Source organism: Musca domestica, unplaced genomic scaffold (assembly GCF_030504385.1).
Source record: "Musca domestica strain aabys unplaced genomic scaffold, Musca_domestica.polishedcontigs.V.1.1 5, whole genome shotgun sequence".
NCBI lineage: Eukaryota > Metazoa > Arthropoda > Insecta > Diptera > Muscidae > Musca > Musca domestica.
This window is the reverse complement of record NW_026712346.1, coordinates 25,256,832-25,284,535: the sequence shown is the minus strand read 5'-3', so window position 1 is coordinate 25,284,535 and position 27,704 is coordinate 25,256,832. Positions and strand designations below refer to the sequence as shown.

The following is a 27,704-nucleotide window of genomic DNA, read 5'->3' as shown; positions in this document are numbered from 1 at the left end:
TTTTAGCGCTTTTATACTCGGCATTTCACGGATTATTGTCATGTGAAAGAAGTAGGTAGGTGCACGTTTTGAAATGAGCCCCATAACGTTTTGTCGTTTATTTTTGTATGTTTAAATGTGTTCGCATCTTCCAGCTGAAGCACGATGTAGATCCTGGAGTTGAAAGCTAAATGCCAATTTCAGACATGAAAGATCGCCATTTAACATCGTATTGCGTACTATTTCTTTTTGATATTATTTATTCAGAATTCAAAACAATAAAAATGTACACTTCTGTATAGTTTTTAAATTGAAAAAATTTCACCCCAAAAAGATTTTTTCTTTTTTATTTTTATTGGCATATTTTACACTTTTTTGCCAAGATTCCATTCCAAAATTGTATGAATTGTGAAAATCCTTCAAAACGTTCTTGAGTTATAAGCATAGTAACTAATAAACAAATTGAAAAAAAAATCTTCAACTTGTTCGCTGGTTTTTTACAGCGAATGTTTAAAGGTCCTTACGAAGTTTGGTCTTTACTATTATTTTGAAATTTGATTCCACTGAAAAAAATGTTCTCAATTTTTCCCCGATTTTAGAAATTTTGAAATGCAGTAGGCTTTTTGATTTTTATGATTTTTTAGCAGCTTGGAAAAATTAATTATCTTTTAACTTTGGTTTGACCACGTTAAATTATTTTGACATCATCTATTCAGGTCCGCCACTCCATAATTGTCGTCGCTTTATACTACCCAAAAAGACTACACATCATATTAGAATTCCAAAAAAAAAAAATGTACATTCCAAAATAGTAAGTCAAAATGGAAAAAAATCATGCAAAATAAAACATTACTAATGTACACTTCAAAAGTCAAAATGAAAATTTAAAAAATTCACAATTTTACGCGATTTTTTTTTTTATTTTATCCTTTTCTGCCAAGAGACAATTTCGAATATGTGTGAATCGTTAAAATCAGATCAGCGGTTCTTGAGTTATAAGCGTAGCAACTAACACAATCTTATTTTATATATATAGATAGATTAGAAGTATGCGTTGTCAGACCCCAAATAAATCCCTAGGGTTGGAGGGAAAGTCAACAGTATCTCGTGTAATAATTTTCAAACCGATATCTTCATTATCTGGCAAATATAAGGATTTTAGATAAATCAAGATAGTGGGCGTAAAAGTATGCGTGGTCAATATTTTTTTCTCTAAAAACCTAACTCAGGGTATGACGAACGTTTGTACAAAAAAAAATATGCAAATCGGTTCAGCCGTTTTCATCTGATTCCGTTACCAACAAACAACAATTGATTTTTATATATATAGAGAAGAAGAAGGAGAGATAAAATAACACTACTGTCAATTTCTGCTTCTTTTCTTTATATTAATTTTTTAAGAACATCACATTTTACCGGAAGGTCTTTATTAAAAGCTACTCGTTTCAAATCAGGGAAAAAATTAATTATTTAACATAACCAACAATCACAATCTTTGCTCCGTATTCTCTTGGTTCATGCCGGGTTCTGCTCCGTTTGTCGTAATCGCATCCAGCACGGATTGGCCTCGGTGAGATGCAACGGATGCATGGGGTGGATGCATTTCCGGTGTTGCTCCCGCTTAAACCGGATACAGGAGTATAGCGATGTTGACCCCAGTGAATCACTCCACAACGTCGTCGGAGTGTGAAACTCCCCCGCAATCTCCACAACAGCAAGTCGCGCAGCAGTTAATGCCACACATTGCTGTTCAAATTCCGGACAATGCATCGTTTCTCCAATTCAACTGTGATGGTCTCCGAGGTGATCAACGAAATCGTAAGTTTCATGAGTCGGAAGAATGTCAAGGTCGCAGCGATCCACGAAACGAAGCTGGGTACCACCTGCAGGCCTCAAAGTTGTGATGGATACAACGTATTGAGGAAGAATCATACCAGAGGTGGAGGTTGGAGGATTAGCGTTGCTATTGCACCATTCTGTCCTGGACAGACTTCGTGATTCGTACATGGAATTTATGGGGGTAGCGGTCAAGTGTGGAACCGGCGAGGTAGAGGTGCTTAACGTGTACATTCCGCCGTTAAATAGCTGTGCCCCACGTTATATGCCCAATATCAGTTCACTTCTGGTAGACAACAATTTCAATGCCCATTATGAACTATGGCATTCCGTCCCAGGTAATTAGCAGAGAAAGAGAGAGAGAGAGAGGACTAACCCTAATAACCCCAGGGTCAGAGAACTTACTCTGGAGGTAAACAGGTTAGTCGGTGGGCGGAAAAAGTGTCTAGAACATCTGAAACATTGCAACATCAGTACCGGATCAAGTAAATTGCGGGCAACAGGGCTAAGAGAAGAATCCTACGCCGTGTACGATCTCCAGACGGCATAAAGATAACAACGTACGCAGATGATTGTACGCTCATGGCGTCCAGACCCATCATAGGTGACATATGCTATCGGTTAAATGCTTACATAGTTGATCTAACCGCCTTGTTCACTGCGAGGAACATAATATATCAGCCATTAACTCGACGGCCACACTTTCACCACATGGACTGCGGAGATCTTTCTATCTTTGAATATGTGCAGGTCGATGGTGTAGTAATTCCGACCACCAACTACCCCAAGTTCTAACATTTGATGGCCTCTTCAAGTCGTTCGAGCATACCACAGCTATCTGCAATTAGATTAGAAGAAGGAAGAAGGTTCTCAAGCCTCTGGCAGGCAGTACATGGGGAGCTGATAAGGATGCTTTGTTGTCCTCTTACAATGTTCATATTCAGTCCTGCCAGAATACCGCCCTTAGAACCGCAACAGGGAGCCTCCTAATTACACCTGTCAACCACCTACATGAGGAGGCGAAGGTCTTACCAGTGCGACAGCATAATAAAATGCTGTCAATGCAATACCTGATTGGGTGTTACAAAGCCATCCGCATCACCATCTTGTGGATAGGCAACATCCGCCCAGGCACGTAAGAAAAGACCTTCATGATCTAGAGAGAGAGGTGCAGAGATCAACAGGCCTATCAAGCGGGACTGAATAGTATTCTAATGCGGTATCAGAAATTATTGAAGGATATAGAGTGAATACTGTACTAGGAGACCTTACCCCACCCGTCGCAGCTGAAGAACGAGAGCTGCCCCGACAAACCCAAATAGTTTTGGCTCAATTACGATCTGAATGGTGCAGCCGTCTAAATTCATACTGGGCCCGGATTAACATTAACTCACCTAACTCCAGTCTCGTTATGGACAAAACCCATACAGATTGCATCCTTTTTGAGACTGGACTTAGAGGGGCCAAATCACGGCATTTGTCATCGAGTTATCTTTCATATAGAGAAACATTTCGATCGCTGTAAATTTTTTGATCACCGTATTCGATCGCAATTTATTTTGTCTGCTACTTTTTTTGCATTGCTGTAAACATATGGTAATAAGAAATTGGAAGCGAAAGAGAATTTCAAAATAAGATTTTGCGATCAAAATATGTTATTTCTGAGAAATTTATATTGTTTCTGTGTATAAATACATGTGTACAAATCTATAAATATATAAAAGAAAGTTGTGTTAGTTACTACGCTTATAACTTAAGAACCGCTGAACTGTCTCAAAATTGTCTCTTGCCGGAAAAGGATAAAATCCAAAAAAAAAATCGCGTAAAAATGTGAAATTTGAAATTTGAATTTTGACTTTTTAAATATACAATCGTAATATTTTATTTTGCATGATTTTTTTCCATATTGACTTACTATTTTCAAATGTACGTTTGTAGTTTTTTTTTTTTTTTTTTGAATTCAAATATGATTTGTAGTCTTTTAAAGTTAGTACAAAACGACAACGACAAAACAGTTATTTATAGATTTTATGTATTTATTGGGTAAGCGGAACTACATGAATAATATCTTTTTAGAAGAGGATACAAAATAAATAATTATTTTCACCATATAAAAGTAAGTTATTTTAGTTAGTACCCTTATAACTAACGAACGCCTTGACGGGTTTTGACAATTCATACAATTTCGGAATGGTTTTTCAACAAAAAAATCGCGTGAAAATATGCCAATTAAAATGTTAACCAAAAAATATTTTTGGCGTGAATTTTATTTCAATTTGATTTTTTTTTTTTAATTTAAAAATGTAGACCTACTTCTTTCATGTGACAAAAATCCGTTCACTGAGAACTTAAAATGCAAAATTAATTAGGACCGCAATCAGTGAAATACCGAATATAAAAGATGCAAAAATAGCAGGGCGAAATGGACATTTGGTTAGAAAAGCATTTATATACTTTCAGAAATTCTACCTAAATTTTCAAGATACCTTAAATCGATTTTGCAGGTCTGTATAAGGGTGCAACCCGATTTCAAGTATATTTTACATTTTAACCATATTTTTCATACTAATTTCGCAAATATTGGAAATTTGAGAACAAACCATCCTTGCAAAAAATGATCACTTTTTCGTATAATCATCATATGATCTTGGCCACTTTTTTCATTTTGGCATCTTTGTTTCTAAGGGTGTAGAGAACCTCTTCGCATAAAAATTTAAATTTTCGGAGTAGGGCCTATCTTGGTCTTGACCACATCCATCAATTGATTTGGCTAAAAAATTGTATTTGGGCCACCCTGGGTAAGGAACCAACTTATAGATAATTGTCCACACATTCATTTATTTATGTATAGTCCTCAAAATAGTGTACACCCAAGTGTGGTCAGAAAAGACAATTTTGTATTCTATTGAATTTGTAACACTTAAGAGAATATTGGTTGGGAACGTAGATTTGGGATGCACGTCTATATGAAATGAACTCCAAAATGTCAAACTGGAACTCATTCGGTCGGAAATAGTGGCAGAAATATGAAAAAAACATTTATTACAAAGGAGCACGGGACTGAAAATTTGTTAAATTGTCATTGAATTACACTATGATGAAAAATATTGACTTTATGAGGTCTCAGACGCACATTTTAAATGACAAAACCATTAATCCCCATCTTACGGTAATGGGCGTAAAAGAGTAATTATCTTTGACTATTCAGAAATCATTCAAAAATAGGTCTATTATAATAATTATATAATTATAATTATATAAAAATATCTTATAATAAAATCAGTGATTTATTATGCTTTAAAAATTTGCATTATAGACTAAAAGTAAGGGGCCGGCAACGCGGACCGGGCTAGGTAGTATACTATGAATGCAAGTGTTTTTTTTCCTCGTCTTCGGACTCAGAACATGAGTACAAAGTGGTATTAATAAAGAAAAATATTGGTGACAAATGCAGTTCTTTAACATTGCCTGAAGTGGTGTTCGTGATTCTATTTAAAATAGAATAAAACTTACACATTCACCAACTTCTTTGTTTTCGACAGCATACCACCTATCGTGTACAACAACTTCGAGTAAAAACAATTCGATAGCGACTGCGGTGATCCGCGTAAACTTCATTATGATGCTGAAGTACTCGATTTCGACTGCGGTGATTTGGCCCCAGATTGAGTCAGAAAATGGAAACAGAACGAACACAGCTGTATGAGCTTGTACAACAAGAACAACTACTACCAGTTTTGTATTATTATGAATAAGCATTAAATACATTAAATACGTTCATCAATATACATACAATTATTTAACGCACATTCTAAGGAACTGAAAACATAACATCGATTTAATAATTATTATGGAATGTCTGAATGACCCCATGGTATATTTTTTTCAAATATTACGAAACCAAAACTATTGCTCCTACAACTAAATATAAGAAACATTCTCACCTTAGTTCCAGTGGCAATACGTAATATTTCTCTTTAAAAGAAGAAAATTGACAATCTTTTAGATTTGTTTGGTTTGGTTGCGTTGTGTTAAAGTTTTCTTTCATTTGACGTTGGTTTATTGTTCTAAATGTTTTCGTTCAGCACTTTAGGTTTGTTATCCCCTTGCTCTTAGACTAGACTGGCAATTCTAAAACCGCGTTCTAGTCTAAGAAGGGATTTTGTCATACATGCCTTGGAGCCATCGACGACGACTGATTTGCAATATTTCCAGTCTGTGCTGGAGATGGTGAAGGCGATGAAGATTTGCTAGTAGCAGTAGAATGGTGATGACCACCACTACCAGTGTTGCCCCCACCGCCATGTGAGGAACTGGAAGTAATTGATGTCGATGACTTAGGTCGGTTGGGAGGTGGTGGCGGTGGAGCTCGACGCATTCGTTGCTGCAGTATACGTGGTAACTGGGGATGTGATTTCTGCGGCAAAGGCGCCTGTGGAGGCATGATACCACTGCCGTTGTTTGCCGAAAATCCTCCACCCCCGCCATGATGCTGATGCTTACTTATAGATGAATTATTCGACGAAGATCCTGATGTATTCGATGTTGAGGTTGAAGTAGTTGAACCCCGTTTTGGCAGCAAACTCTGTACCATAGTAATGGGTGGTTGCTGTTGTGCCACTTTGCCCGGAAGAGCATGTTGTCCAGAGTACGACTCCTCATCTGGTTCTGATGTAAGAGAATTTGTTTCAGATGGCGTGGGAGAAGGTGAAGGAGGAGACAGAGCCTCTTGTTCTTGTATATAAGCACGGAACCCTTGTATTGATTCATTTAAAGCCCATAGCTGCGATAGTAATGATAAGTCCAATTGCCTCAAGCCATACATTTCCCGCCTTAGTATGGCCAACTGGGTATCCAATTTTGTAGTTGTACTAGATCCAGATGCACTATCACTGTCGGTACGGGAATGATGGTTGTGCGAATTGTTATTGCTGCTGTGGCTTGAGTGATTATTGTTGGTTGGTGTGTGTAACAACGACGACTGCTGTTGTTGGCGATAGTGCGATAAATGGCCACCGGCACTGTGAGTCGATGAGGCTCGACTATGTATACTTTCACGATCACTGAGGGATTCCTGCGTTGATGACAGACTTCCGTGACGGTATGAGTTACTGCTACTCCCACCTCCGCCTCCAACACGCTGACTACCACGATGCGATGCCGCTGCCGAGGTCGAAGCACCTAGATACAAATCGGGATCCAAAAAGTGATGTGCATGACTTAGAGGTGATGACGAATTAGGTTGCCCGATAGCAGCACTAAGGCTTTTCGGTAAAGGCGGTAAACCGGGCAGTGTAAGTTTATGGTCCTCCTCCATGTTTTTCCAATTTACCGGTTTTGCCAATTTGCGCAATGACAGTTGTAAATGTATTTTTTTTCTTTACACCAAAACTATGCTTGGTCTTCTCGAATTGCGGCGTTGTTGCTAGAAAGAAAGTTGTAACAGAAAACAAAGATGTGTATTATTCTATTTTTTGAAAAACGTAAGCACCCTTGCTAACTTACTTGTCTTAGTTGTTGTTGCCTACTCTTCGACTTTTCTCTCTCACTCACGGCACTTTAGTCCCCAGTCCAATTTTCCTCTCTTTTGAGATTGCGTTGTTTCTTGTTCTTTTGGCCGAGTAACCGTACCGTTACTACTCTTAAAAGGTGGCGCGGTATGACAGATGGTTTTTATTTGTAATATACTGCTCTCGCTACGTTGAATTTCCCTCCCTTAACTTATTTCAAACAGCAAATACTAAAGTGCTGTCTTTGCAAAATTTTGACTTTTCTTGTTTCGTTTTGATTACTATTTGTATTTAATTTTAAGATTGTTATACCTATTTGTTTCTTTTGATCTTATAGTAATGTGTCCAATCATGGATGTCCGGACTTCAGTGAAAGTTAAACTTCCAAGCTTGTCGGCACATTGGACACTGCTTATTCATAGTTTGCAAATTCAACCACTTGACAATACAATGCATGTGGAAGCAATGTGTACAGACGCCCCATACCAATGGACAATTATCGCCGGGAAGCGCACATTCTGGACACGTACTCTCAAACGACATACGACAAATGCCACAATTTTCATCATTTGCTATCCAACGCCATGATGCAACTCCCATCCATGATTTAATTGTTACTTTCATTTTGGGCACATTTAGATGAGCTTTATTTCACACAAAATAATATGAAAAACTTCTGTCAAAGGGCAAAGATGCGGCATAGAAATCCCCTTGTTTCCTTCGTTTATTTAGATCAACGATGTGTACTTCAATTATCCAAACTAGGGCACAAAATTTATCAGCATAAAGTGAACAAATTATGCCAATCTCACAAAGAACTGGAATTTGCAATTTGATATCAACGAATACGCTCTTCGTATGCGCCCTAAATCTATATACAAACAACAATGTCCTGAATATGATGCATTCGGCAATAGAAAACTAAGCTGCTCCAAAATAATTCAACGGCTTCAAGATAGCGGTCGTCTCCTCCGAAAGTACTGTATAGGGCTTTAAAAATGCGCAATCGATAGTAGTAATCGATTTGTTTGATAAAATGATAGGACGTTTTTACATGACCATGTGCAAAGTGTATTTATAAGGTGTATGCATGAACTACAACAACTAACATTTTACAATAACAACATTATGTTTATAGAAACTGTAAAGTCATTCCGACAATTGGTTGGGATGTGAAAATAATAACATAAAAGAATATACACATGTCACAATTACAGAAGGTAGAACAAACCTACCCCCCAAATACTATTTTTTTGCTTTTGGTGCCCTTATTCTGTCAAAACATAATTTGAAATTATTTCATTATTTATTGCAAAATAAATGCAAATTTTCGACGTAAATAGATAACAAATTGTACATATAGGGTACGATAAACCCATTGTCCTGTTTGCTAGAGTCAAAAGCTCAAAAATCAGAAACAAACAGTAATCAAAGTATTGTGACATGCCATGTCTAGCAGCAGTTTAAGCACACACGTACCAGCTGCCGAAACTATACGGATTAGACTTATGAGATCAACCAAGGCCATAGCAATCGTAACAATCCGATTTATGTGTCCATCACTAAGATAGCTCACAATGGTTATTGCTATGAAAGTACCATGGCAGAAGAATACAGGCAGATGCATCAACGCTTGGGAGCATTGATATGTCAAAAAAATTTAAATGTTTTTTCAAATATAAGTTGATTTTTATATGTTTTCTTATACTACGTCATTCGGAGGCTATTATAATTCGCGTTTTCAACAATTTTCACAAATTTAAATAATTTTTCATTCAACATTTTCAATTCCAAAATCGGTTTGACAGTTCATTGTCCCAGAAGCTGTGTCGACGCGACTACCTATATTCTTCTACCAAGGAAAGTACTAAAGCTAAATGAAAAGACTCTTAGGGTGCAAGTACAGCCGAAGAAGCCAGTCGATGACTTAAGCCGGCCAAATATGCGCTTTGTGTATTTCCATCCTTAATGTCCCATCCTTTTGTTAGGTGCACGAGTCAATAGAAAAGAAATCCAAAATGAAATGTTTCATAAATTCCGCCTAAATTGATTCCTAAAGGAATGTTTTGGCAGGGTAGTGCATTTAGATAAAAAAACTGCTTCAAGCTAATTATGAAATTCAAATTCTGAAATTGAGATTGACAATTTATTTTACAGACAAAAATAGAAAAGTTAAAAACCATATGATTGTCAATTACACCTTATTAATTACAACTTGACCATGTACTAACACAAAACTCACAACAGGCGTGTACCCAATAATTTGTACAAATTTATCAACATATGCCCAGTAAATGAGAACCAATGAAGAGAACTACTCTAACGCTGACAGTAACCAATAATTTGCAAATTCTTGTTGTGTCATCAGCAGATTGAAACTCAGATGTTTTACAGCCGATATGAAAATGTAATAAATTTCAGGCCAAAAATAAAAAAAATCTTCAGAAAATAAGCATTCAACAATTGGTCTTTTCGGGAATTATATGAATGTGCATTTTAACCGATTTTACCTTTATGATATCGAGAAATAATGTATTATATCATTTTTAGATAAATAGATAGTTAGTTTGTTAAAATACAGATTTTTTGCAGGGTTTTACAAAAAGATTGTTTGCAATATTTTTGTACATAAGAGAGAAAATTTTCTCAGTACAGTATACCGTGTAATATTTACGGGAAAAGTTATCTGACATTCGTTATGAAAATTACTTTATTAAAAATATATATTATATTAAATAAACTTTAAAAAATATTAATTATACTTCATGTTCATTCAAGGAAGTCTCATGTTAACATATGTGCTCTGTTCCAGAACCAACACGAATCTACTATTTTTCCAATTTTATGCGATATTTTTCATATTTCATTACCAAAATCCATCGATCAAAATTTACTAATGAAAATTTCTTCCTTCAAAATGTACGAGTGTGTTTTGTGAGAGTAAAAGATCGCGACAACAATGTGGTTCGTAAATTAAAGAAAATTCAATCAAAAACATTTTTTTATTGAAAAAGTGAGCTAATCCGATTTTTTAATTATTTTATGTCGGTTGACACATGAGTAAAAAATAAATGTAAAAAACGAGGCATTGTTCCTTTCAATCAACGCGGAAACGTCAAACGGCTTTATTTTTATTTCTTTAATTATAGTAAAAATATGTCACTTGTCTTGCTTAACCGATTTTACCTTTATGATATCGAGAAATAATGTATTATATCATTTTTAGATAAATAGATAGTTAGTTTGTTAAAATACAGATTTTTTGCAGGGTTTTACAAAAAGATTGTTTGCAATATTTTTGTACATAAGAGAGAAAATTTTCTCAGTACAGTATACCGTGTAATATTTACGGGAAAAGTTATCTGACATTCGTTATGAAAATTACTTTATTAAAAATATATATTATATTAAATAAACTTTAAAAAATATTAATTATACTTCATGTTCATTCAAGGAAGTCTCATGTTAACATATGTGCTCTGTTCCAGAACCAACACGAATCTACTATTTTTCCAATTTTATGCGATATTTTTCATATTTCATTACCAAAATCCATCGATCAAAATTTACTAATGAAAATTTCTTCCTTCAAAATGTACGAGTGTGTTTTGTGAGAGTAAAAGATCGCGACAACAATGTGGTTCGTAAATTAAAGAAAATTCAATCAAAAACATTTTTTTATTGAAAAAGTGAGCTAATCCGATTTTTTAATTATTTTATGTCGGTTGACACATGAGTAAAAAATAAATGTAAAAAACGAGGCATTGTTCCTTTCAATCAACGCGGAAACGTCAAACGGCTTTATTTTTATTTCTTTAATTATAGTAAAAATATGTCACTTGTCTTGCTTAAGTAGTAATGGATACGTTTTCGTATACGGCGCATTTTTTAAAATTTTTTAAAAATTTGAATGATTTTTCATTCAAAAATTTCAGTTCCAAAATTGGTTTGACAGTTCATTGTCCCAGCAGCTGTGTCGACGCAACTACTTGTATTCTTCTACCATGTTAAAAATTACAGATGACAAATAAAAAGGGGTTACCATTACCGATTTGCAAATTAGTTTGCCTTTTTAATTTTGCCATGCCAATACCAAAGACAAGACTCTTTTACGTTGGCGCAAAGTTAAGGTGTAGGCATGGTGGAATGATACAGGTAGACGCATCGGCACAACTGTTAGGACAATGAATTGTCAAACTAATTTTGGAATTGACAATATTGAAAAATGAAAAATGCATATCATAACAATCCCCATTTGTGTCGTGTAAGAAAAATTATAAAAATCTACTTGTTTATGTCAAAACGTTTTAGAATTTATGACATATCAATGTTCCCAAGCGTTTATGCATCTACCTGTATTCATCTACCATTGGTGTAGATACATAAGCAACTTGACATGCTGGCTAGGCATATTAATGCCAAATTGCTTGCCCAAATATAAATCTCCGGAAGGAGAAGAAGATGTGTTGCTTCGTCGTCTGCGTTATTAGGTGACACATTATCAAAGTCGTCGTTGCATTAATATGGCACGCAACGATACCAAGCTACATATAAATTCCAATTTTAAAGGGTATCATGGCATATATAGTGACATATTATACATATAATATCAGATCCGCACTCCTATCCTGCCGTCGTTTCCTTTATTATTGCGAAAAAAACAGTGACACGTCCAGAAAAGTAGATTAACTTCCAAGGACATTGGGAAAATTCAACTCTGGAACAGAGTCTAATTGCTCGAATAAACTCATCGATTAAAATCGAGTCGATTTCCAAATCGAACATTCAAATCTTACTTGTTACGACTAGTTTGCAATGATATAAAATGTGTTAAATAAAGTTGATAGTAGCCAACTTTTTGCAAAATTGTTTGAAATTTGATATGCTAATTTGCGATGATTGATTAAACAAGATTAAATCAATTCAAAACTTGAATTTTTTAAATCCAAAGTTAAATGTAAGTATTTTGGCATACAACACTGCTTTTTGTTCTGCAGTCTGTTGCAAAATTGTCAACTCTGTTCGTGGAGGATTAACGCACTGGGTTTAATAGATCCAGTGGGTTAACCCTCTGTGTTTATATACACCCTTAGGAGGATATAAATGCGCTCAGCAGATGTTTGTATGATGTGTGAAAAAATGTTTATTCACATATATACATTTAGACGAAGGAAAATATTTATGTTTATTCACGTCTCTTTCTAAATATATGATCTCCGCCATAACAAGGCAAAACTCAAAAATAAAGAAAATGTTCTCTACCATGGTAGAATGAAGGAAGTAAAGTCATGAAATCATATGTTTACATTTTTTTCAAATGTATTCATTTTGAATATCTCATTGTCAAAATTTATATGTATAAATCCATTGTATACACAGAAATAAGAGACGGAAACCTGTTTTTTATTCAGTAAAATTTGACGAGATAAATTACAGAAAATGAAGATATGGATAGTTTTATTTGAAATGACTTTATATCCATAATTTTACCATTTCCTCTCCGTAATCCATGGTACGCATCTTGTCAAGTTTTTTGACATGTCGCTCTTTTGTAGAGTTGAAAATTGCAAAAATATTAAAATATTTAGAAAATGTCAATATTTTCTAAAAAAAAAAGTGGAAAACATGGGTTAAATGCATTTAATTTTTAAAGAAAAGTCAAATTTGAAAGAAAGGATTTATTAATTCTTTTCATTTTTATTTATATTTCGTGTCATTTAGTTCAAATCGCCATAAAAACATGGAAACAAAATTAAGTATCATTCATGGTAGAAGAATACAGGTAGATGCATCAGCACTTAGAAAAATTGATATGTCAAAAATTTTAAAATCTTTTGAGAAGAAGTAGGTAGATTTTTATATGTTTTTTATACGGCACAAATCGGCAGTTGTTATGATATGCATTTTTCAACAACTTTTACAAATTTCAATAATTTTTCATTTAAAATTTTCAATATTCAATATTGGTTTGACAGTTCATTGTCCTAGTAGCTGTGTTGATGCTACTACCTGTATACTTCTACCATGGATTCATTTTACTATAAATGATGCTGTGTGAACGGGTTAGTTCGTATACATAATTTTGAGAGAGAACAGCATTGTTCGATTTCCAAGTAAACAAGTACGATTTGAAAGTTTGATTAAGAAATTGAGTCGATTTTAAATGACTAGCCTAACCGAACTATTACGTTAAAATTCGCACCATCTTTGAAAAAGTACTGTCCAATGATGCCACCAACCGCTACAGTCTTTAATTGGGCGAATTAACATTCCTATAGTATGTACGATGCCAGAGAATCTGGTCACCTTATGACATGCAGAAAATTGTACCTCTCTGCTACAATGCTGCTGCCCACGACGTGTCGCTGCCGTTTGCGCTAATATCGTTTGGCTTTTTGTTTGTGATTAAATTCAACCAACTTCCGAGCACTGTTGGTTGTATCGTTGTTATAACATTCACATTGTCAGTACAACGACGTCTGTTGAAGCTATAACACGCGATCGGCAATCAATCTCGGATACGTTCGCCTTAGTGTACTCTCTCGCTCTCTTTGTGTTTTCAAATAGGTACAAATCAAAACAAACATCGAAGATCATCACGGTTAGTGTTTGTGTTTTCTTCGACTTCGTTTTTGGGAAGATGTATTGCTATTTAAGTTGTCAAAAATACGAAGGGATCAATCGATTCGCTTTGAAGTGATCTCTGAAGAAATCTAAAAAAAGTTGTTTTCTTGAAAGACCTAAAATTAAATATTATTATTGTTGTTATGAATATCATGAAAGTGCGAAAAAATAAATGAATCAAAGTACCAAAAATTGTCGGATTTACGGTTGATTGAGTTTTGGTTCTACAGTAAACGGTTCTAGTTGAAACTCGCATGAGAATAACAAAAATAAAAAGCGGTTTAATTATCAAGGTGATCATGCGTTATTTGCGTTAAAGTGTGTTGTTTTTGTGTGTTTAAAAGTAGAAGCTCTCCAATCAAAACATCATATACAACGCAAATACATACACACACATAACAACAACTGTGTAGATGTGAATATGCGAAAGGAGCTATGGTTGTTTACATTGAAAGTTGTGGAGTGATGCAAAATAAAAAAGTGATCAAAACAAAATACAAAAAAGTCTGTCTAACAAAACTTACACAAATTGAATGCCAACTAAAAATCACGTTTTTAAAGGTATTGAAAATGTTGCACATGCGTAGAATTTTAAGTTAGCTTATCTCAAGAGAAATCCCAATAATGTGGCACAAAAACGTTCGTAATCGTTTGTGACTATGTTGATTAATTGCAATATTTAGCATAATCCTAAATTCAAAAAACCCATTTGTAAAGTTTAGTTAATGCACAACTGCTCAATTTATGTATATTGCATTATATGACACTGTGTTATGCAAAACCAACATAGGAACTCTGGCAATTATTTTAAAAGGGTTAATATACATGATGTGTTTCGAGTTACGAAAGAGCGATCAGCTGATCATAATTTTTTCTTTATATTTATTGTTTAAAAAAATCTAAATGAAAGATTGTATGAAAAATACATTTCAGAACTTGTTGCATTTAATTTTTAATAATTCCGACAGTAAGTGGGTAAACCCTCAGGGATGAATTTCAGTAGATTTTCAAACCTGTTTTACCTCCTTATTGTACCATTATTTGTTCCTTTACATTTGAAAATGTTTAAGTGTAAACACAGGCCCCCTTTGAATTTTGCTGTCTTTTTTTTTGTAAATAACACGTTTATAGTAAAAAGTTTAAGATTTCCGCACCTAAAGGAATATAATTAAATTTGATTAATAAAGTGAGTTTAACTTGACATCAAAACAGTTTAAATATATATATGTCAAAAATTTTAAATGTCTATTCAAATATAAGAAGATTTTTATATGTTTTCCTATACGACTTCATTCGGAGGTTATTATAATAATTTTTGCAAATTTAAATAATCTTTCATTCAAAATTTTCAATTCCAAAATTGGTCTGACAGCTCATTTTCCCAGCAGCTGTCTCGATGCGTCTACCTATAAAATGTAGGTTAGGTTAGGATGAAAAGAGGGGCGAAGCAATGCCCTGTTGGTCATCCACTTATTCCAGTATAGGCTTGTTGTGCGCTCTAGACTAAGGGTTTATTTTGAAGAAGGCGGTCAGTTTACAGTCTTTTATATATGAAATTCAGTTGTCTTTATGAAATTTCTTAACTGTCTTATATCACTTATATTATATAAAATGTAAGTCAACTGATCTTTTGTTTACGTATGAACTCGCACTTTTTGGATTATCTAGAAATTTTCTGAATTGATATTTAATTTGATGTAACTGTCGACAGAAAAGTGAACAAATGATGCTGAGCAATATATACAAGAATCAAACGAATATATTGATAAAAAATTTTGATTTTATTAAAAAACGAAATATGATCAATCAGAGTCTGCGAATGTCTGACAGAGTTTGGGATTGCGTTTTTATTCAATTTATTATAAAATATATAGATTGCAAATTATATTCTCTACATCCATATAATTTATTTTTGTAATATGTTTCCTATTTATTCCAAAGTCTTGCATTTTCTTTACAGCTATTTTAATATTTAGGCATGGTAGAAGAATCCAGAATTAACGCTTGAGAACATTAATATGTCAAAAATTCTTAAATGTTTTTAAAAATAACTAGATTTTTAAAGGTTTTCTAATACGACACCAATCGGAGGTTGTTTTGATATGTATTTTTCAACAATTTTTACAAATTTTAATAATTTTTCATTCAAAATTTTTAATTTCGAATTTTGATTGATAGTTCATTGTCCCAGCAGCTGTGTCGATGTGACTACCTGTATTTTTCTAGCATACATTCAAGTAAACGATACACGAAAACTGTTGGCAATTTTGGACAGACTATATTAGTTGGATTGTTAGACTATATTAGTTGGATTGTTGTTATACAAAATATTTCGATTTAAAATTGGATTAAAAATAAATCCTAGTTTTTAGTTTTTTTAATTATGTATAGTAAATCATCGTAAATAAAAATAATGCCCTTAATCATCATATATGGGTATAGTATAAATGGGCTTATAGCCTCAGTAGTTTTACGAATCTTTTTAACCCATTATTGTACCTCCTGCAGGTCCTGGAACAGAACGAAGATTTTAACTTTTAATCGTTAACAGCATGTCACGAAAAAACTCGAAGCGAATGCTCCTTGTTATGCCCCAAAAATAAGTTTTTCATTTTTAGTCATATTAGTAGCATATATCCATAATCTCCGTTTAGAATTACAAACATGGTCAACAAAAAGTTTTATTCCAAAGATGATGTCCCCTCAGAGAAGCAAGCATAGCATAATTAATTTAAGGTAAAATCATTGCAATCCTAATGCAAATCTAATTTAGCTTGTCAAATGTCACAGTATATGAAACAGGTTAGCATCTCTGATCGGCACACATATTATGGTTTTATGAATAAACATTTTAACTGTGAGATGTCAAATGAATAATTTTGAAAAATGTTTAAAGATCAGAGATGGTTATTTTAAATGACTTTGCCTTCTCAATTTTACAATTATTTTGAAAAATATATAATATGGGTGAAGAAAAATTACGCCTTTAATTAAATATAAATTGGAAACTATAATTTGATATTTGAAACAAACTCGTAAACGCTTGTCAGACTCGGGGAGTGAGAAAGAATTCGCACGTATATGTGAGTATATAATATCCTGATAAAAACAATGTACAAAATTTCCAAATTTCATCAGACTTTTGCAGACTTTGAGTGATTATATGTTCTTTTTTATAACATAAATAAAAAGCTCGTATGTATACGTAAACTACGATCAGCTGACTGACATTTTATATCATTTAAAGTTAGACTAAACAAGTAGGATTTGAAAGTTGGATTTATAAATCGAGTCAATTTAAATGGACTAACCAAAATGGGTTATTTCGTCAGGATGCAAATTTAAACATCAGAATTCATAAATGGGAAGAAAAAAAAAAGCAAAAAGACGTAAGGTTCGGCTAGGCTTAACTTCCAATTTCCACCTCCTCCAAGTATGCGGATTCAGACGTGTTCCACTTTAAACTACAACTTCTAGTAAGATAGGTAGAAGAATGAAATTAGAGTTTTGAAAAATAAACAATATAATGGTTGGAGCCGTTGGGTGCCATGCCAAAACGGGAGCCTATATAGACAATTTTATACTACAAAGATTATAATCTATTGCGAGTCTTAAATACCAAATTTGACATAATTTCGTGGTTAAATGTGATTGGGAATATCAAAATATCAAATACCGACCTGAAAATGTGGCTTAAATCGTCAAAATACCGAATATCCGAAGGTACCGTTATATGTGTATATTATTCTGAGAGCGGAGTGTCGGAAAAGTTCAAGAACTTGCACCGCAACAGAAAAAAAAAAAAATAGATTCAAAAGAGCTAAAGAGTTGCTTCGCTTGGCCGAAAGTGATGAACTGCCAAATTTGGTTTTTTCCGATGAGAAAACATTCGTTGTCCAGCAGTTTGTAAACAAACAAAATGATCGTGTTTACTTGCCAAAGTGGTCAGTTGGCCACCAGAACTCAAGCGCCGGCCATGGTGATGGTATGGGCCGCCATAACAGCCGATGGTCGCTCTTCGCTCATATTAATCGACCGTGGCATCAGAATAAATACCGATTATTATCGCGAAAATATTCTGAAGGGCATATTAAAGCCTTGGGCACGGAAAAAATTTGACCTTGGACACTCCAACAGGACTCAGCACCATCGCACTCAGCAAGCGCCACCTAAGAATGGTCACAAAATGAGGTTCCTCGCTTCATTTCCAGCACACAATGGCCACCAAAATCTCCGGATACCAATCCGTTTGACTATAGTGTCTAGAGTATTTTGCTCAAGCAAGCGCTTCGCCGGGAATGGAGCAGCATTCGGGCAGCGTGTGACGGTTTCATTGTCCGTTTAAAGGCCATAGTTCGTGCCAAAGGTGGCCAATTCGAACAAATCTAAACCTATTCTAAAATTTGATGCGATTTTCGAAATTTCTTGAATTCATTCAATAAAATTTAAAAAAGAAAATGTAAAAAATAAGGCGTTTGACTTTGTTGCAGCTTTTTTTATCTTACCCTGTATATATAAAGCAAAAGAACTAATGACTTTATAGTTTCAATTATGGGCCGGAATTAAACTAAGTTAACATAAACTCCTTTGTTCTTTGTACGAAATTCTTTTATAAATCTTCAATTTCTGTCATTTGTCGTTTTATACATTTGAAACGTTTTACACATTTTTCTGTCTGTGAATACACAAAAAATTAGGTTATGTGCACTTAAGCGATGGAATCTGTTTTTTTTTTTTTTAATTAAAATAAATCTCCGGATAATTGTACTGCATTTGTTTGATGTCATGTTTTTGGTCAATCGTTGTGGAGTTTATTACGATTTCATTACATCCACCAAATTCTTTAGAATTAAAACACGTTTGTTCGGTATAAAAATAAACCATGTGATACGAACATGTTTCGTGGGGATTTTGCGTAATTTCGTCACATTCTTATATTGACATTTCTTGAGTGGCCAATGTAAAATATATTAACGAATTGAAAAAAAAAAATTAGGGGGAATGGAAATCCCAATATGTCTCAAACTGAGTCATGTATTGTTTGCGCAGTTACAAAAAATTCAAATTTTTTATGAAAGTATTTTTGTAACATTCATAAAAAAGTAAATTCAGGTGTTCAAATCGAGGTTGTTTGTTTAATGTGTTATTGGTGAAATCAGTGTTTGTATTTTACCACTAACATCTGGGTTGTTTATCCTAAATGAAAAGTTTTATTGATTTTTTTCTACATATAATTTTTACTTACATAGCTCAACGCGTTATGTGTATTTTTTCGTGAGTGGAGATACGAATGTAAACGTTTCAAGTGATACATTTAAAAGGAATGTCTGAGTTGCACTCGAACTCCGTCGTCGTTGTCCCTTATAGTTTGACATTAATATGCCATAAAAAGATGTCCAAGTGCTTATCCTACCTTAAGCGTTAAGATTTCGGGACAACAAACAAGTAAAAAGTAAAGTAGTGAGGTTCTTTCGGGTCGAAATTTTTGTGCCATCCATCATTATGTCAAATATCAGGAGGTACCATTATATAGGCTAATTACCAAATGGTTATGTAAAATTATACAAAGCCAACCATGAGGAAGTTCTTAACGACCTCTATGAATTGAAATTATACTTTCACGAAAATGTTTCTGTCATGTTGGAAAAGATTTTATTATTCGTATCTTCATTGTATTATCCTCTAGAATACATTTCTGCAGTAATGGTGATGATGCATAAGAAGGTTGGCATCATTGCATGGCATATTTTGTTTTTGCTTATATTAATGTGGGAAAGGTGAATAAAAAGTTGGCCTTATTAATCGTTCCCTGAAATGCTCATTTATTGAAGTAGTAATTCCAAAAGTATTCTACTATGGGGTATAACCTTCACCATACATAACATAGGGGGAGTATTTAAAGTTTGTCATTCCGTTTATAACTCATCGAAACAATCATTTAAGTATAAATACAGGGTGAAATAAAAAAAACTGCAGCAAAGTCAAACGCCATAATTTGTTGTTTTAATTTTATTGAATAAATGCAAAAAATTTCGGAAATAGCATTTTAGAATAAGTTTAGAGTTGTTCGAATTGGTCACCTTTGGCACAAATTATGGCCTTCAAATGCAACCGCCACACGCCAATGAAACCGTTACACGCTGCTCGAATGAAGCTTTGCGGTATTTTGGCCCGTTCCCGGAGAAGCGCTTGCTTAAGGTGATAGACACTTTGATATTTTTTAGTGCCAACCTTGCTTTCCAAAATACTCCAGACAGATTTTGGTGGCCATTGTTCGCTGGAAATGAAGCGAGGAACCTCATTTTGCAACCATTCTTGGGTTGGAATGTCCAAGGTTTGCAGCCAAAATGTTTGCGTACCCAAGGCTTTAATCCACCCTCCATTCGATTATATTCGGCATTTATTCTGAGCAGCCCACACCATCACCATGGCCGGCGCTTGAGTTTTGGTGGCGATCCGAAGGTGCACATTTTCAGCTGACCTCTTTGCCAAATAAACACGATCATTTTCTTTGTTTACAAACTGCTGGACAACGAATGTTTTCTTATTCGGAGAAAACCAAATTCGGCAGTTCACCACTTTCGGCCAAGCGAAGCAACTCTTTACCTCTTTAGAGTAAATTTTCTTTCCGTTGCGGTGTAAGTTCTGGACCATTGCAATATGTTCAGCTCACGACCAATTTTTCGGCCACTGCGACGTGGGTTTCAATCAAGTCGCTTCTTTACTTTTCGAACCATTTCTGCTAATATTGCTGTTTTCTTCCGTCCACACGGTAACAAACGATGGTACGAGACACAAAAGATTTATTCACATTTAAATGCTGGTCTGCTCTAGTTGGTTGCAGTTTTTTCATCTCACCCTGTAAATACATCCATTTTTGATGAGCACAAAATTCTAAGATGGCTGTGGTAGTCATCCCCTGTAGTCATCCCCATCTAAGAACCGATTTTACTGGAAAATTAAAGTTTGAATCCATATTTTTAATATTTTCGTTACCTCATGGTGGAGGGTATTTCAAGTCCGGCTCGGCCGAATTGAACGTGTTTATACCCTCCACCATATTAAAGAGGGTATATAAAGTTTGCCATTCCGTTTGTAACACCTCAAAATATACATTGTAGACCCCACAAAGTATATGTATATATTCTTGATAAGCATAAAATTTTATGTCGCTTTTGCAATGTCCGTCCGTCTGTTCGTCTGTGGAAATCACTTTAGCTTCCGAACGAATTAAAGTAGGTTGATAAAATTTTACTTAAATGTGTGTGGTCTGTAGGACTTTTGGTATTTAAAATGGGCTTTATAGGTCCACGTATAGGTATAGCTCCCATTAAATTGTACCTCCCTTATTCACCGGAATTGTTTCAAATTTCGTATTTGAAGTTCCTAATATGTACCACAGCCTGTGACAGAAAATATGCTCATCCAGGTTTTTGCATAGCCCCCATGTAATGGCACATCTCTATATTCGGTATTTTGATGTTTTTGCAACATTATTCACAGGAATTGTTTCAAGTTTCGTATTTAAATACTATAATGAGTAGAGACCCCAATATAACGGTAACTCCCTGTATTCTTAAGAATTTAAGAGAATTGTCAACGGATTTTTTTTTTCGAAATTTCCAAATTTGTTCCATTTGGTGGAGTGTATTCAAAGTTCGACCCGGCCGAACATACTGCTTTTCACTTGATTTACTTGTTATTGTTTTAATTACAAAGCAAATAAAAAATGTTATGGCTTTTTTTTTATAGATAAATCGTTAAAAAATAAACTGCTAGTTATCATCATATTTTATGACACTAGGCATTTTATAGTATTGACATATTCCGGTACAATTATATACAACGAAAATTTCATTAAAAACAAGATTTGTTTTCTTATTGTTGGAGATTCGATCAGATTTTTGCTTATGGATGAGTTATTCCTCCCTTAGTACACGGTGTGAAAGATTTAATTTTTTTTTTCAATAATTACGGGGAAAAACTAGCAGATTATGATATTAAAGATAAAGACGAAAAACGAATCGGACGCGTGAACATGCCAGGTACAAAAGCATGTTCATGTTGGAAAGGAGGGTATATTAACACCACCGTATGTCCGTCTGTTGAAATCACGCTACAGCCCACATTATTTGATGTAGAGCGTCAAAATTTAGCAGAACGATTTGTATTGTGTCTAGTATGGTTAGTACTTAAAATGAGATTTATCGGTCCATGTTTTGGTATAGTACCTCTTGATATTCGGTATTTTGATGATTTTTACCACATTTTTTCTCGGATTTGTCTGAAAATTGGTATTTGTAGGTCGCAATGGGTCCTAGTTCGTGTACCGAAATATTGAATGTATATGTCCACGTTGGTATAGCCCCTATATAACGGTACCTCCTGATATTCGGTATCTTCTAAAAATTGGTATTTGTTGGTCATAATGGGTTCTAGCTCCGGTTACGAAACATTGTGTGCAAAATAAAATCCGTTAAAAATTCTGTTCAAATCTTAAAAATACCGAATGTTGCTGTTATATTAGGGTCTATACGACGACATGGACGAGCATAGGTAACTTTTGTCATAAGCCATTACAACATTCAAGTGTGAAACTTAAAAAAATCGATGAATAATGTAGCTAAAATCACCAAAATACAGAATATCGGGAGGTACCATTGTATGGGGGCTATACGAAGACGTGGACCTCCACAGACAATTTTCTGTCTTAGGCTGTTGTATCCATTACGAACTTCAAATACCATATTTTAAACAATTCCGGTGAATAATATCGCTTAAATCATCAAAATACCGAATATCTGGAGGTACCGTTATATGAGGGCTATACGAAGACGTGAACCTGTACAGACAATCTTCTTACTAACGGAATGACAAAATTTATATACCCTGCATACTATGTAGAGGGTATAAAAACAAAACAAATAGTCCTTCGAAATAAAAACGTTTGACAAATTGCTTGACCATAAAAGCTGCTGAAGGATTATGGCATACTATCTTTCTCGAATCCCTCTCTTTTGAAGAACTTTTGTTTTAACAGACAATAGTCAGTGAAAGAAAGAAAACTGTGCCACAAAAAATCGACTTCTCTTGCGGCAAACTTTCATAGAGTGTAGTGTCCAATTGACTGTTTTGATGTCCCAAAAATATATTTCACTTCTTTTGCTTTTGAAGAAAGAAAAATTTTAAACTTGGACGACAATATTTAAACTCGAATTTTTCCTGTTTAATTCTCTTTTAGTTGAAATTCAATGCAGTTTTTTAATATTTACAATATTCCAGGTCACTTTCTAGTTTCTTTACGTTTTGCCTTTTATAAAGTGCTAGAGAAACCCACTTCTTACAATCGGCCTTTTAATCGTTTTTTATCGTTCAAACGACTTGAGATAAGAATAACGCTTTCAGTCATTCACGTGATTTGCTTTCATTAAAACACAAAAATCAAATATATACATGCGTATACAAGTGTTAATATCTTGGCAAGTTGTCAACGGGCCAATATTCAAAATGTTAGACATGACCAATTAATTATCAGAAGTGTTATTCTACTTTCTGTGAAAAAGAAAAAAAAATCAATTCAATGATTTCGGTAGCTAAAAATGGAAATGGGCAACATTGATTTATAGTGAAATGTAATTAAAGTTTTTAATTATATGTAGCATCATGTGGAAACAGTATTGCGAATTGTTCGTCATAAAATGTTACATGAGATTTTATAAAATAAAATGAGCGAAAATTTAGTAGAAATCAATGAGTCAATCAATATTTTTAGCTCGAAAAGAGGATTTTAACGGAAATATTAGGAAAAATTCCTCATCACATCTCTTTTTTGTCGTTTCTTTTACACGGCATATTTAAGATTATTAAGATCGTCCCTTTGGAGACGATAAATATATGGTCTTCGGTAGGTAGTCTTGTTGTCTTCAAAAAGTCATGCAATCATGTGTTTGCCTTTCCTATATGTAAGAAATATCCTTGCAAAGGACTGTCCATATAGATCCAGGTTTTGATATGGTCCCCATATAACTGAATTTTGATGATTTGTGTCACATGTTTTACCGGAAATGTATCAATTTTTTGTTTGGAGTTCGTTATGGATACTACTTCCAATGACAGAAATTTGCTTATACAGGCCACGTGTCTTGACCCCACCCCCCATATTCGGTATCTTGATGATTTTAACTTCATTCTTTTGCCGGAATTTGGAGTTCGCGATGCATAATATTTCCTATAGCCCCCATGTAACGGTACCATTTACTCGGTATTTTTATGCTAGCTAAATTTTTCAATCGAAATTTGTTATTTTGAGTACGTAAATGGGCACTACCCTCGCTAACAGAAAATTGACTACAGACGTCCACGTTTTCATATAGCTCCATATAACCGTAACATCTGATACAGGGAATGTTTAAAATGTTAGCGGTATATTTCAACGGACTATTTTTTTACCCTCCACCATACATAGTATGGAGGGTTTGTATCTTTAATTTTAATTTTAGACCCAACAAGTCAAGTTCGAAGATGGGATATAGCGTCCACGATATCGTATAGCCCCCATATAATGATACCCCCGATGTTCGGTGTTTTGATAATTTTAGCCACATTTTTCAATGAAATTGTCTAAAATTGTACACAAGAGGTCATCTGATATTCGGAATTTTTTAAATTACCATGGAAAGACATGGAACAAGTCAACTCAACGTCGTTTTGATTCGTTTTTCTTTTTAGTTTGCCGAACTCACAAACTATGTTTTTATGTGAGACGCGCACTGTAAGTGCTGACGTTCCTCATTATTTGATAACAAATAAAATAATCTCATCGGCGTTGTAATTATTTAAGGAAAATCCCATTATTTTCGGGTAATAAAAAGGGAAAATTGGAATATGCGGAATTAGCTAGGGACAATTAGATTTTATCCAAATTATTATAATTCAAAATCACCAAAACACCAAGGAGAAGACCGACATTTTCTATTTTTCACTTTCTTCTGATATAGGTGTTACAATATGCAAATTTTGCTGTGGGGTCTGATTTTTAAAAACTTTGAGGTAGAGAAAGGTGAGGCCTGCATTTTTCAATTTACACTTGATCTGATATTGACGAAAATGTGTGGGTCTGTGAAGTAAAAAGGTAATCGATTGGATTTGGTCGTGAACTATGCCAGTCAGTTACACCCGCAGTCAGACACCACCGGATTGACTCCCTGATACCGATTTTGTCTGTGAAAAGAAACGCTATTTTCATAAAACACATTTTGGTGGCTGAGTGCTACTTGAAAAATGTGATGTCACCTTCATTTCGCGACCTAAACGCCTTCAATTGACCCGTTCCAGGTGTCAGTAGGGTTTCTCGTAATAGGTCCCTTTCGTTTCTCCTTGTGTATTAGGATAATAAATAGATTGGCCAAATTATTTTTCTATTTGCTGGTTGATTGCGCTGCACAGTAAATTGGAATTTCTCATACGGATATTGTCTTTCGTGGTGTAAAATACTATTTTCTTATTATTACAATGTTTCGATTTTACAACAGATATTACAATCCGTAGATTTCTTTGCTAAATTTGGTACATTTTAAAGAAAATGTATCCAAACAGTATTTTTCGCCACGAGAATGATAAGATATTTTTAAAGAATGTTTTAAGATCTAGCCATATTTAATTACCTAAAACAGCGTTGGCCAACGGAGACAAATCCTATGTCGGAGGGCATAAACTACATGTAAGAAAATTGATTATTATTTTTGTTTTTTTTTTTTGTATAAAGTTTTTTGTACATATGACTGCGATTTTTTGGTTGGCAGTCCTAGCCACAAAAAGCTAAATTTTTAAACATGTGTAATAAACTTTTTCCTGGAACACAATTTTTTGATAAACTATAATTTTTATGGTATACTAGGGTGTCCCGAGATTTTTTGGTTTGATTGATTTTAAATTGTTTTTTTATGGAAATAATATATCCCTAAAATAACATATTGTAAAAAAAACTAAAATTGTTTTTTTTTCTGAGAAATACCCTCTTCACAAGGGTAACCAAACTTTGTGCTCTTTGTGGTACTTTTTGAGACTCCGTATTTGCATTTACTTTAGTTGGTTTACAAAATGCCAAGTTGTCTGGTTGTTGTAGTATTTAACCACCTGTTGTAGTAACTTAACCACCCTAATGTAACAAGTGGTCTATAAGATATTTTGAACGATTTAACAAATCGATTAATGTCATGATAATGAATTCCATTATTTATACCAACAAGTGCCTTTTTGCCTCAATAAAAAGCCAAAATATCGAAAAGACACAGTCACAAAAAAAAAGCACACACACACAAGACGAAGAGCTTTTTACTTTGTGATAAGGCCAAGAACGGAAAAACGTTAAATAAACAATTAACAGAAGTTGGCAAAAAGAATTAACGTATGACGGGAGTTTTTTTATTGAAACATTTCCAAAGAATACCAAGGCAATGACGATGAACGAGTTATTGACACATGATAGGGACGTACTATGATATTGAAGTCAGTCATTTATTTGTTTATTACAAAACAAAATACAATAATGAAGAAGACAGAAAAATAAGGAATTAATAAAATCATTGAGTTTATATCCGGTGCTGTGGTTTTCCTTTGTTTTGATTCTGATTCTTATTTTTATGAAACATCAGTAAATTTCAGCAAGATTCCAATAACAGGTTTGGAAGTTATTTTCGTTTTCCTTTCTTTGTATTCCTTGTTTTTGTGAGACTTATTGTGAATTTTCAGAATGTTTTTAAAACAATATGGGATGTTTCGAGGGAAATTCTTCCTTACGCAAAAGAAGACATTAGTTTTAATAACTCATTCAAACATTCTAATATTTATATCAAACTCAAATCAAGTTTATATGTGGGAAATATATGAGAACTCACAATGCAAAATTCATTGGGCCTGCAATCAGTGAAATACCGAATATAAAGCGTGCAAAAATAGTAGAGCGAATTGGAATTTAGTAAGAAAACAATTTATTTCCTTCCAGAAATTCTTCCTAAACTTTGAAGATACCTTAAATTGCTTTTGCTGGTCATGATATGGGTCATAACCCCCGGATAAGACTACAAGCCGATTTCAAGTATATTTTACTTTTTAACCATATTTTTCATACTAATTTCGGCAAATTACTAACATAATTTGAGAAGAAACCATCCTTGCAAAAAATGATGGCATGACCATCATATGGTTTAAGCTTCTTTCGGGTCTTGGTCACTTTTTTATTTTTTTGGCCCTTATTTTTCATCTTTGTTTCTAAAAGGGTAGAAAACATCTTCGCATAACATTTTCAATTTTCAGAGAAGAGCCCATCTAGGTTTTGACCACTTTATCAATTAATTCGGCTAAAAAATTATTTCGGCTACCTTGGGGTAGAGAATCATCTTATAGATAATTATCCACATAGGCATTTATTTAAGTATAGTCCCCACATTAGTGTACCCCAAGTGTGGTCAGAAAAGAAAAAAATTGTATTCTATTGAATTTGTGCCACCCAAGAGAGTATTGGTTGGAAACGTAGATTTGGGATGCACGTCTATATGAAAGAAACTCCGAAATGTCAAACTAGGACTCATCCAGTCGGAAATTGTGGCAGAAACATAAAAAATACGAATATTAGCACGGGACCGAAAATTTTTTTAATTGTCATTGTATTATACTAAGATGAAAAATATGGACTTTGTGGGGTCTCCAACGCACAATTTAAATGATAAAAATTATTACCCATCTTACGGTAATAGG

The 27,704-nt window shown here is 34.1% G+C and overlaps 3 protein-coding genes across 13 annotated transcripts in view; 1 reads left to right on the top strand and 2 right to left on the bottom strand.

The window, feature by feature from the left end:
• The window catches only part of LOC101888667 (probable serine/threonine-protein kinase DDB_G0272282), a 280,021-nt gene extending 272,350 nt beyond the window's left edge, over positions 1–7,671 (bottom strand). For 3 of the 4 annotated variants that reach the window (XM_059128277.1, XM_059128276.1, XM_020038625.2), the window contains exons 1-2: positions 7,321–7,671; positions 5,760–7,240 (exon numbers count right to left, since the gene is read on the bottom strand). In XM_059128277.1, coding sequence (XP_058984260.1) covers positions 5,981–7,132 — 1,152 coding nt within the window. In that variant the 5' untranslated portion in view covers positions 7,133–7,240; positions 7,321–7,671 and the 3' untranslated portion in view covers positions 5,760–5,980. Of the gene's footprint in view, positions 1–1,346; positions 2,654–5,759; positions 7,241–7,320 lie in introns of those variants that run through there. The other variant, XM_059128278.1, reaches the window with a different exon arrangement.
• On the bottom strand, positions 7,503–8,268 carry LOC109611597 (anaphase-promoting complex subunit 11). Its single transcript, XM_059128281.1, has one exon. It carries the CDS (start codon positions 7,947–7,949, stop codon positions 7,692–7,694), a length of 258 nt encoding a protein of 85 aa, XP_058984264.1. The 5' UTR covers positions 7,950–8,268; the 3' UTR covers positions 7,503–7,691.
• Positions 8,269–13,742: 5,474 nt separating this feature from the next.
• Positions 13,743–27,704, top strand: part of LOC101888381 (uncharacterized) — a 77,900-nt gene continuing 63,938 nt past the window's right edge. Inside the window, exon 1 of one of the 8 annotated variants that reach the window (XM_011296342.3) lies at positions 13,743–13,892. Coding sequence is in view for 1 of the 8 variants with exons in the window: in XM_059128387.1 (XP_058984370.1) it covers positions 14,204–14,242 (39 nt within the window). In the remaining 7 variants the exon portion in view is untranslated. Of the gene's footprint in view, positions 14,243–14,309; positions 14,511–27,704 lie in introns of those variants that run through there. The other 7 variants (XM_059128388.1, XM_059128387.1, XM_020038624.2 and 4 more) reach the window with 7 other exon arrangements.

What these genes read in the sequence shown, in the direction of transcription:
- LOC109611597 (XM_059128281.1), bottom strand. Translation starts at nt 7,949, where the DNA reads ATGAAAGTAACAATTAAATCATGGATGGGAGTTGCATCATGGCGTTGG.